Here is an 11,799-nt window from a genome sequence, read left to right on the forward strand (position 1 = left end):
TAAAATATATTTTTAAAAATTATAAAAACTAAACAGCCTACAGTATTTTTACAGTCTTTATTTTACAGTTAAAATATATGTTTATCAAATAAAGTCTAACGTTACAACCAATCGGGGGTCGTTTTGAGATGCATTATGTTCAAAATGYACATAGTTTTTAGAACTAAATGTAATTCTTGTAGTACTTCAACATACTCTGTTTTCATTCACACACTCTTATTGTGTGGAGTAAAGTTTTAAACTGTTCTTGCATTTAACAGTGACAATGATAGTTGAGTAATGAGGTGCATTGCAAAGAAATCACATCTAGTGGAAAATTGGACTGTATTAACTGGGATATCACATGTTGTAGAAAACTTATTCTATCAGAGAAAAATATCCTCTCATTTCTTTTGTTAGATCTTCACAGATCATCATTCTGAATAGCAAAAGGCTAAGTAACAACTTAATCAACCTTTCAAACGGGATTAACTGCGGCACGGCCGGTATTTATGTAGATCATTGCTGTATTTACACAATGATAAAAAGCCCGGGGAACTGCTCCACCTGTGGCTGACTGTGGGTGATATGTTGACTTTGAGCCACCTCGAGTCATCAAACTGCAATTAAGACTGTCGGCATCAGTCTCTCTGTCAATATCGGCCGTGTTCTGTCAGAGCCCATTTGAGGCTGTCAGTGGGGGCACAGTTATGGAGATGTAATTCACAAAGACACAGCACATCCTGCTTTGCAGACCTCTTTTCTTTCCTGTAAAACATTCACACTCTGCTGAGAGAGTCAGGGGGCCTCAGCTCACGCAGATGTTACACTCGCAGCAGTATGGTCTCCCTTGCACCTATTTTATGTAGGCTGAAAAGTGCACAAGGGTGGCACAAAGACTGCTGTTTAAAATTTACAGCTTGTAAAAATCACCTCTTCCTCTCAGAGGTCTAGTTTCCCTTGTACTTATCATGCAAGACTTTTTTAAAAATATGTGCAAATGCATGGATTTAGTGTTTTGTTTGTGTTTTTCATTATAGCAAAATAGAAATCTTATGTGATGCTCTGAAGCAAGAGGTTTCTTGTCATCTAAAGCTAGTGTTCAGGTTATACGCACATTACAATGTCTGCCACCATGAAAGGTGATGATAAGGCTACATTCGCACTGCAGGTCTTAATACTTAATTCAGCTTTTAAAAAAATCTGATTTTTTTGTCGTGAACGTTCACATTACATTTTCAATGTGACCTGCATCAGACTCCAGTGTGAATGATCCACAGCGCTGGTGTGACACGCATGCGCAGTAAAAGCCYTCTCATTCAGCTGCCTGTTTGTTTACGGAGTTAGCATGGATGCTACTTTTAGCATGTCGAATCTGAAGTTATTGTTCAATCAGAGCAGATTAAATAATTATCTGACATGCTAGTTTAGTTCGGTGTTTATATRTGAACCTTCCTCTAACAGGGATGCTCCGGTGCAGCATTTTATTTTTGGAACGAAGCAACGAGTGGGAAATAAAGTATCGACTGWGTTACTTTAGGATGGATACGCTCCACGACTGAGGCTGGACGTTACTAACTACATGGAAAATTAAAAGTGAAAAGACAAAGCAACTGGACTTCTGTTCTGGAGCTGTAAACACATGGAGCTAAAGATTTAAACAGCATAATTCAAGTGTCTTTATCAATCCTTCACKCCCACCTAACTGATGAAAAYGTTGGATGGAATGTGACATGAGTGTTCAGACAGCAGTCGCTTTAAAAAAAATCAGATATGGGTTGCATGGGGCAAAAAAATAGGATTTGGGTCGCATTTGCCTGCAGTGTGAACATAGCCTAGAGTAGTTACGAGTGATGCATCCAGAAAAAAAAAAGCCACAATCCTTCAGAGCTTTACGGTGGTACGGCCATCTTACTGGTCCTCAAATAAAGCAAGTGTGTTCACAAAGCAACAACTTTCTTTTTCAAGGTTGGCCAGATGACATTTRGCCTTCCTCCAGGCAAAAAAGAAAACAATAATAAGTAAAACTGTGCAGCTGGAGCTCTCACTGCAGCCAACAACACATCCATACATCAAATGAGTAGGTGCGGTCAAGAGGTTGTCCACTACACAATGGATTTCACTCCCGGCATTATCAGAAGTAGACCACAGGAGGTTTGTTGGACAGCGGGAGGTGTAGGCGAGTTTGTGAAGGAAACACGTTGGAAGCTTGGTAGAGATCCATATCTATTTTTTTTTATTGCCTTTTATGCACATATCTCATGTGCCGCAGGTGAGCTACAACAACCGGAGGCTTCATGAAAATGACTGCAGACCCTCAACTCTTTTTTTTTGGAAAAGCCATGCATGTAATAGCCATCTGTCTGTTTGGAAGGTGAGTATAGAGTCACACTGRGCAGCTCTGCGGGAGGTGCAGGGTGGGAGCAGCTATTTAACTTGCAGCAGATACGCCACTACTGACTGAGAGCTGCCACTTCTGAACGAGGGAGATCTCCTCCTGACTATTAACACGAAAAGATGTCAGTCATGGACAGAGCTAAATCTTTTTTTTCTGCACTCGCACACTCCTGGTTAGTCTGGGCTGGCTTTTTTTATTTTTTATTTTTGCGACAAGTGTTGTACATCTTTACACAGACAGCCCAGATGATTTACATCCTTCGGAGAGCCGCWGCGGTTAACACTGCTCTGTCATCCTGACAATTCACACTCACTAGAGGTGCAGGTACCGGTCCATTTTATCAAACTGGGAGACAGCTTGTGTATTTTTTTTTAAAAATGCAACATGTCGGTGTCGTYTTTTGGAACAAACACCGTTTTAAATTTTACCTTGACACTTGCACCTTCAGAACTTCCCGGAGGACCCTATAAAAAGAGAGAAAAAAAGGTGGATTTTATTGACTTTCCTTTTCTTGAAAATATCCTTATTAGTAGCTTGTGACATTAAAMCTGCTAACCTTTGCACTAATGTGAGCTCTGATAATAACTTCAGTCGTCTATACATAATTTTTGAGTGTGGCTTTGTTATGCACAGCTCACAGGCGCCACTGTTGTTGTAATATGCTAATTTGATTTTGAAAAACAACCCCTGCCCTCTCAGCTGCACTTGACACCCTGCTGCCACTGGACAAGAGGGAGTGATACCCTGGAGTGTGTTGTGAATAGACAATTTCGCCCTCCCGAGTTCTGCCTCGGCAAAACAGGTGACTATAATAAATGCCGATACGACAGGTTGGAGGCCGAACTGGCACATGTGCGGCATATCATCGGGACGTTGCCATTTAGAAATGTCATGCCTACTCTATCCCCGCACTTCGATAAAATTGCGTCCTGCGACAATGTGAGTTATTAAGGAGGCAGGGACAGTCTGAGTCACCCAGTCGTAAGCAGTGAGCAGCTCGGTTCTACTGAAGACAGCTCAACCTGAGCGTCGCCGGTGAAATGAGAACAGAGTGTCTTTATTTCGCGATGAAATAAAGACAAGCCCCATGTCCTGATGGTGCAATCAAGGCAGTAGTGCTTGAAAATAATTGCACACTCAAAACATCTAAGAGAACATTATACCCAACCGCTCCTGTTTGTCCTGACATGAGCACTTAAGTGTCTGACAAGCTGTCTGCTTTAACACACAGTGATGTTTGTGCCACGTTTCGTTTGTGGGTCACCGCACAAGCACCCAAACAGTGTCTGCGATTGGTTTGGACACCTGAGGAAAGGACTATAACTCAAGGAGTCAATGGGCCTACGAGGCAGACTTGTCCTACTCATCAATACAAACACTCTCAAGTGCTTCCTTAAAATACCCCTTGCGGTTTGGCGCTAATAATAAAGTCTGTTCGGCACAGTGTGGGCGCATGACAGACAATTTAGAAAAGATCAATACAGTGCAGGAGTAAAATTAGTCAGCACAGACATCTAAACATGGACAGAGTCTTGTTTGAAACAACATTTAAACACATTTACATGACATGCTTTGTATCTGCTGTCATTCCTGATTTGATTCTGTATGCACAACCTTTTGATCAGCTAAATATATAGTAACACATACAATCATTGCCTTTAATAATGGATGRTTTTGCAATTCTCCACATTTAAAAAAATCTTTGAACTGTTTTTTTGTAAAAGTTTTCCTCGTAAATGTCATGCACAATTAATGTCCAGCTCACTTTGAAGAAACAGTTTTATTCTGAACTGACAAACCAGTGTGAGTCAGATCAAGACTAAACTCGACGGTTGCTGTCTTAAAACAACTTCTGCCTCTGATATGTTAGTGTTTTTCATAAAGGCTACGTTTTTTGGAACCTTTACACCACTGTCAGTTTTGCCTAACATCATTATCCTTGCAGAAATATTCTAACGATCTTGTAGGAAGTGCCTCAGACTAAGTAACACTACCAGCTCCAAAAGTTCAACTTGCAAATAACCGTGCAACGCAACACTGACAGTGGTTAGATCGCTGTAGGGGTCATCAGAATTAACCTCTATTTCTCCAAACTTAGGTTGTTTCAAGAACTAGCTACATCGTATAAGTTATTAATCGATCATAATCTTTCCAAAAACACAACGTAGAAGGATTTGAATTATGCACAATGTGAAAACAAGCCTTCAGAGCCAAGATGAGTTTTTAATCAGTGGTAATAATTGCCATTGGCAAGCTGATTTTACTCCTTCTGTCTAAAAAAAAAGTTCTGTTTTTGCCTTCAGTGTGAAAATACTTACAAACTGAGGTTACACACTGTACTTCAGGTCACAACAACAACATAAGTGGATGGCATTGCAGTGCACCACAACTCATGATAAGCGCAACTTTGACAGTAACACATTGATTAGTGGAAGTCCTGAGAGTTGTATTGATTCAAACTTTCCTCTGTCTTCTCAAGGTTATTAACCACAGCCTCCGAGTGTGTCTGTTCAACTGCCAGTGCTAATCTTTGAGTGTTTGTCTTCCAAACAGGCTGGAGGTGCAATTACTAATAATTRACCCCTTAGGGACTGACTTGGTGAAAATTATACAAGCGGAATTAAATTGTTTTATCTGCTACAATGTAACACTCACAGGTAGGCCTCTGAGTCCAGGCTCCCCAGTCTTTCCTCTCCGCCCCTGAGGAAGGAACAGAGAAAGAGGGGAGGAAAACATCAGAATAAGACATGTACAACAACTGGCATAGTAAGACATGCGTGCTGCCAGCAAATAAGGCTAGACAGCAACTCCTGTCGCAGTCTCTAATTCACTTTTAATTAAGAACAAGAAAACAGCTTAATTGCCGCACCCCGTGTGGCCCACTACTCTTTGTTCCCTTGTTTGGTTTACTGCCTCCTTTCCAGCTGTGTGGTTCCCTCAGTGCATCAATCAACCTGAGGAGCAAACAGGACAAGCCAGCTGATGCTGCAGAGCGTTGCGACACAAGGTTGGAAAAATGCCATTGCAGACGTGTCTTTTGTTTTTATTTTGAACTTTTTACTTAAAATTACAAAAAAAAAGCCGTGGTGATGAAATACTTGAAAAGTGGGTAATTAAATGAAATGTAATGCTTTCTGAAGCAAAGCCGTGTTTCTACATCAAGAGAATGTCTGTGTGTGAAAAGAAAATAATACTCTGTGGATGTGAGCATAGCTTTCTACTGGCAGAGTGTCTCTGGATTTGTGTTAAGAAGTTTGTGGAGTTTGGATGGCTTGTGAGACAGAAATGAAATCTTCTTAATTAGGGGCTGATGATGCGCAAACCAATATTAATTTACTGCACATCTAAGAAATCAATGGCAAAAAAACAAAAAAGATCCGAAACCGTATTGAAGTTTTTATAAGAGCAAATATGCGATTACCTCTTTCTAGTAGGAGTTTCGTCACCTGACAAAGTGTGATATTGAGGCATTGTATTTCTCTTCTACTGTATGCATTAGTATGGATGACGCAAAGCACCTCTTCTCTCTACTAAGTTTTTATTTTCTTTTTTTCCTTTTCCGTGTGGATCTGTGAGAGGGAAAATCTCTCTGGCACCTGAAAGAAAAAGTTGAAAATCACAAAGTGACGCCCCCAAATCTTTCCTCTGACACCCTATACGCAGACTTTGATTAACTGGGTCGAACTTGACATGTACGATTGCCTGCAACAAAGGCAGAGGAAAGAACTTCACCTCAGTAAGAGCTACTGCATTTAATCATCTGTTTGCATGTACTCTCCAGCTCCTGGGCTGTGTGTGTGTACTTCTCTGTCTGTTGTCCAGAGATTACAGGATTATGAAGAGGGGAAGCCAAGGTGTAGCATGGTAAATATAAACCTTAATAACGTCACAATAGAATCGGTGGAACTTGCAATTATTGGGGGAATTGCATGTTTTTCCTGTCTGTGCTGTTTGATACACTAGTAAAATCTTGACCAGCAGCTTTTGATCATCTGTAAAGGCCTCCACATACTCCATCAGAAGTGAACAGTGGACACGTCATGTYGTTGTTCGGCGCTTGTTTATGCAGYCACCTTTCATAGTCCTTGAAACACAAACCCCTTCCGTAACTTTATCCATCGCTGTCGGGGTTTCTTCCTAGAATCTACACACCGGATACAACAGTAGGCTTCTGGAGCAAGTAAATGAAACAAAATGTAGCGCTTTCAGCATAAACAAACAGGCCCACAAACTTTAGACCAACCACATAATAATTTCTTATGTGAAGGGGGTAAAAGGTTCTCCCAGCGGTTGTGACAAGAAGGGGTGTAAGACTCGAAGCTGCAAACTCAATGATGCAATTTTTGTCATAAAACCGACAATCAAAACAGCAGTTTGAATCGGATATGCAGAAGTCATAACGCTTTGCTCTGGGAGTTTTAAAGGTAGGGTGTGAATGCAAGAGCTTCCGGGCTCAGATCCCGGACGAGCCCCCATTTGTTACCAACTTGGCTCATAGTTGGCAACAAAAAAGTAGACTCCACAGATAAAACTTAGCTTGTTCACATTTAGTATTGTCCAAAACTGTTCACTGTGGAAAAAAAGATGATTAGGACAATAAAAGGAAAAACATTCTGCAAAGCTGAGAGTCCTAAAGCACTGTGTACTGAGCTACCTTTATACCTGTCACACACCCACTTCTCAGGTGCAACTGGAGATATAATGAGCTATCCCAATCATCCCATATAGGGAAGATAAAACATGCCCATCTTAAGGCTCCCAAGCCATCACAAGGGTCTTTTGGAAAATCAACCTTTTTTAGCTTTATATCATGTTATTATATCATTCTCTCATTAAAAACATGCACAGAGTGCTGCTTTGACTAATTCATTTATAATTGAGAAATCCCTAAATCTCCCGTGGTAGCCATGTGAGCTGTCTAAACACTTGCTGGTACAAAGCACCGCCTATTTAACCAAAGCTCCTCCCTGGAGCTCAATCCCCAGCCAAGCTCCTCCCTGGAGCCCCACAGAGCAACCCTTCCTGAAAGCCTTGTTATGAAGACGTGCTAAAGTGGGAGTGTCTGAAACGTCGGGAGGTTTTTAAAGAGACAGAGGCCATTTGCAAGGCATTTACATATACAGCATTTTCATAACAGCTGAAGGTAACATAGTTACTTGATTGTGGTAAAGAATAGAACTATGTGCCTAGAAAATACATAATTCAGCCCCGTTAATGMAAACTGGCAGGAATAAGTCAAATTGCCTAGATGTGACAAAGCAGCATTTTTTGAAGACTGGAATCTTTCACTTCTAATGGCTAAAATTATATTACACCGAAGAACCTCTGTTGAAGGTTACTGTTTTGTCATAAAAAGAGTTTTCTGAGAAGGAGCCAAAGGGGTACCTATAGATGTGGGTGCAACATGTAGATTCAAAACAGACTTTTTGTACTAAAGGTCTCCATGTCAAGACTGCGATTTAGCAAGGGTGGATGGTGTTATATTTTTCTCTTTCAGTGAAAATCAACAAACAGACACTGCATCGTTGCAACGACTGAAAAAATAAAATCAAACTGTTTGTTCTAGCTTTAGTCCCTGCTGCTGCCCTTTCCCCTCTGAACACAACAACAAAAGCAGATTACGCAGATAAGTAATTTAGCTAATGAATATTTCATACGCTATTATTCCAAGTAGGTCATGAATTATGCAGTTTTCAAAAATCATTTCTCCGTGCTTGCCCTTAAAATCTCATTTAACTTCAATGTACAGAGTAATTTTATGTCCATGTATTTGCATCCAATCATCCAAATAAATAAATATGGGCTCTCTGTGTTTTTTTTTAATCTAGTGAAGTTTGAGCAACTCTAGTGTTCACACAGAAACATTGTTATCCCACTGATTTAATAAATTCATTCATTGTAGGTAGCCTGACCAATTTCTGCCCAGAGAATCCCTTAATTACCACCCTATTTTCCACAAATATGTGCAAGGAAAACAAAATTTAAAATGTCTGCAACCACTATCACTGTTCACACTCAGCTGAAACACCTAATAGTGACACCGTGATAAAACAACCTGTAAAGGTTCATGTCAGCTCGGACATTTTGAAACCATCAGGACAGAAAAAAAACATAGCAACATGAGATGCTCTGCAGAGGCTGCCCTTAAAAACTCGTGTCAAATGTTTTAAAGTAATAACCAAGGAACCTAAAGTTACATTCTGTGTAAGTATCATCCTTAAAATGTCATGTTTAAAACACTAGACCTCTGTAAAAGTGATGCCAGAACATTTGGTCATTCTGAAGGTATTTTATCCATTTGAACAAACAGAATATTGTCACTAGAACTATAAACACWTCTTGAACCACAGCAAATAACTATTGTAACTGTCCGATATACAGGCATTCATTGTTATTAATTTTTCTTTCTGATGCTGACATATAAAACTGAGGCTGTTATCGTCAATATTGATACAATACATGTACTTGGTGCAAATGCACCTAATGTGTCTGGTACATCTAAAACAATTAGTGAATTTTAAATAATCAGCTTTAAAGTGTTTTTTTTAGATCCTGAACTCACCTCTTCTGTTCCAGAATGAGTCCTTTCACCACTTTTCATAACAACTCCTTCATAAGTTTTGTTGTCTGACGAAATGAGAACTAGAGTGTAAAATCCAAGGCAGTCACTAAGCAACAAGGTTGGAAAGAAATGAAAATTGAGGATTTTAACTTTGCTTTMAGAGAGGAAACAACAAATTAAACATTTGACACGGTCACAAAACAGAAAAGGGTGAAATGTATGGTCACAACTTGTTTTAACTTTAGACTTTAGCACCCTTACGCTCAACTTTTACTATAAAAACTATCTAAATTAGAATTTAATCTATCAGCTGTTCCTTGTGAATCTTATATTTTAGCCTATAAGGATGCTATCTGTCCTCCCTCTCCCTTTTTGTGAATCTCATTTCTCTTTAGTTCCGATTTATTTAATTCCTCTCTCCTGACTCCTGCTTTTCTTGTCATCCCCCCTTCCTTCCCCATGCTTTCTGTCACTCAGCTTTTCTCTTCACCCAAGTTCCAGCGTCTGTTGGATCACCCCGGCAATCTCTGTTGCTACGCAACACTCAGTGTCCTATAAATTTGACAACATCCTAGCGCTTGATTATTATTTGAGCGCTGCAGTGTGAAGTCCTCCTTCAGGTCATTGCAGCAGATTAGAGGGAGGGAGAGATGGAGGAAAGCAAGGAGGGGAGGGAGAGATGAGAAGAAGGTGGGACAAATAAAAGGGATGGAGGAGATAAAATGAGGGAGTCAGAGGTTAGGATAAACTACTTCTGAGTAAGTAATAAAGTACTAAGCATATATTCTCATGAGCAAATCTTTCTGTTCTGGGCAGTGGCGGAGCCAGACATTTTTCTCAGGGGTGGCCAAACGGGGACCACTACTCACACAGGGGTGGCCAGGAAAATGACATAATTTTTAACTTGAAAGCTTCTGCAGATCTTTGTGTTTTCGTCATTTCCTTATGTCCTTATACAGGCAGTGACTACCTTATAAACATGGGTGTCAGAACCATTTTAAAAGTGGGGGGACACAGTGTTGGGGGGTCTGGGGGTCCTCCACCAGAAAATTTTGAGCGAAATAGATGCCATTTCCTGCATTCTGGTGTATTTTACCAGGTTATTACACATAATTTCACCTACATAAATAAACACTTGATTTAATATGTATTTCAGAGACAGATTCTTCATTAAACTAGTTTCATTATCCTGTTTTTAAACTCACTGCTACAGCTGAGATAAGGTTAATTAATGTGTCACAATTTATCATATCAAATTACTTTAGGACCTTTTACTTTTTTATTGTTTATTGATTTATTTTTAATTTTAACTCATCATTGTGCCGAATAATGATGACCTTCAACTGCATGTTTAAAACTAATAATTATAACTTTACCCAATGAACAGGTGCATTATTGATGATCACCAACAGTGAATTTAAAGGGGCATTTCACTTTTTCTGATTTAGTGATAGGTCTACTAACCAAAAGGGATATAGCATCATGCAGCCTTCATAACAGAAAATGACACTGTTATGATGACAAAAAACAAACAAACAAACAAACAAACATTTGTCACCATAAGTCAGATTACATAGGCATATGTTCTGTTTATAAAGGAAACATCACATTTTTGTCACTTCTTTGAGCTTGGTGATGTTTGAAACWGTTAAACACTGCCACCAAKTGTCCAGGAGGATTATTACACCCCTAAAGGTTGTTTCACTGTGGAAGGGGTGTGTACAGCAGGGTGGCCAATAGGGTGGCCAAAGATTTGTCTGTGGTGGCCATGGCCACCCCTGGCCACCCCCTGGCTTCGCCCCTGGTTCTGTGTGTGAAAATAAGCTTCACATCACTACTAATTTCATATTGGTGCTGAGCTGAAAGGAGGAGGCTTCACACAGACTGACAGCATGGCACAAACTTCTGACCTAATCCTCARGGATCTGTGTCCTGACTGGCTTTAACCCAGCAGTGAATTAAGTGCAAAAGGGAAACACAGACACGGGGCTCTGCTCAGACCTGCAACACAAACCTCAATCCGAGCGCAAAGTCAACAGTGACYATGACGCGCAGCAGAAGCTCTCCTTTATGATGACTCCATAATCCTTTTCCAAATGTCAACATGTTCTCTGAGACGTTCCGTGTCCTCCTATCCATACTGGGTTCAGTAGGATAAAACTGAGAAAGCGGAGGGTGTCATATTTGATACGGTGAAGCAGACATGGCATCAAAAACTCTACAATCCACCTGATAAATGACCCTATCGAGTGGGGTGTGAAGATAAGCTGGAGAAGCTCCAAGAAATGAACACCAAAGGACTGAAGTCAAACTTGTCACAGAGCAGTGAGAAAAGAAAAACTAGAGAAAAAGCATTTTCTCCAAATATACAGTGCTGAGTGCTGACTGACTGATGAAATCTGCTAAAGAAGCTGAAACTGAGCTGTTAAAGCTAAACAAACAAACATGTCACAAACCAAAACCTGGAAGAATGACGGTGATCGCAAAAAAGTAGCAAAACACTAAAGGTTTGTTAAACTCTTACGTAACAAAAGGCTAGCTATAAGCTAATAGTAGCAAAACACTAAGGCTGTGTCCAAAYCYGCAGGCCGGGTCCTCCGAAGGCCGAATTCGTCGGCRGCATACGTCACAGCMCCTCGACGAAGGCCGTCCAAAACCGAAGACTCCTCCGATGCGGCCGACAAATACGTCCTTCCTTTTCCCTGATGTGAAGGACTGATCTGATGGATCCTTCCCGGCCCAGCATATCCCATAATGCTTTGCGGCCCGAGATTTTTTTTAAGCTAGTAATGGCGGACGAAGCGAGACAAAAGAATACGTTTAAATAAAAAATATGGCAATATAAAAATTTAAAAAAAAA

The 11,799-nt window shown here is 40.3% G+C and overlaps 1 protein-coding gene across 1 annotated transcript in view; it reads right to left on the minus strand.

The window, feature by feature from the left end:
• The window catches only part of LOC106518994 (collagen alpha-1(XIX) chain), a gene marked incomplete at both ends in the record, with an annotated part of 138,916 nt that overhangs the window by 59,991 nt on the left and 67,126 nt on the right, over positions 1–11,799 (minus strand). The window contains 2 exon segments of the mRNA XM_014010492.1: positions 2,806–2,841; positions 5,033–5,077. Coding sequence (XP_013865946.1) covers positions 2,806–2,841; positions 5,033–5,077 — 81 coding nt within the window.

This window comes from Austrofundulus limnaeus, unplaced genomic scaffold, assembly GCF_001266775.1.
Source record: "Austrofundulus limnaeus strain Quisiro unplaced genomic scaffold, Austrofundulus_limnaeus-1.0 Scaffold0, whole genome shotgun sequence".
Taxonomy (NCBI): domain Eukaryota; kingdom Metazoa; phylum Chordata; class Actinopteri; order Cyprinodontiformes; family Rivulidae; genus Austrofundulus; species Austrofundulus limnaeus.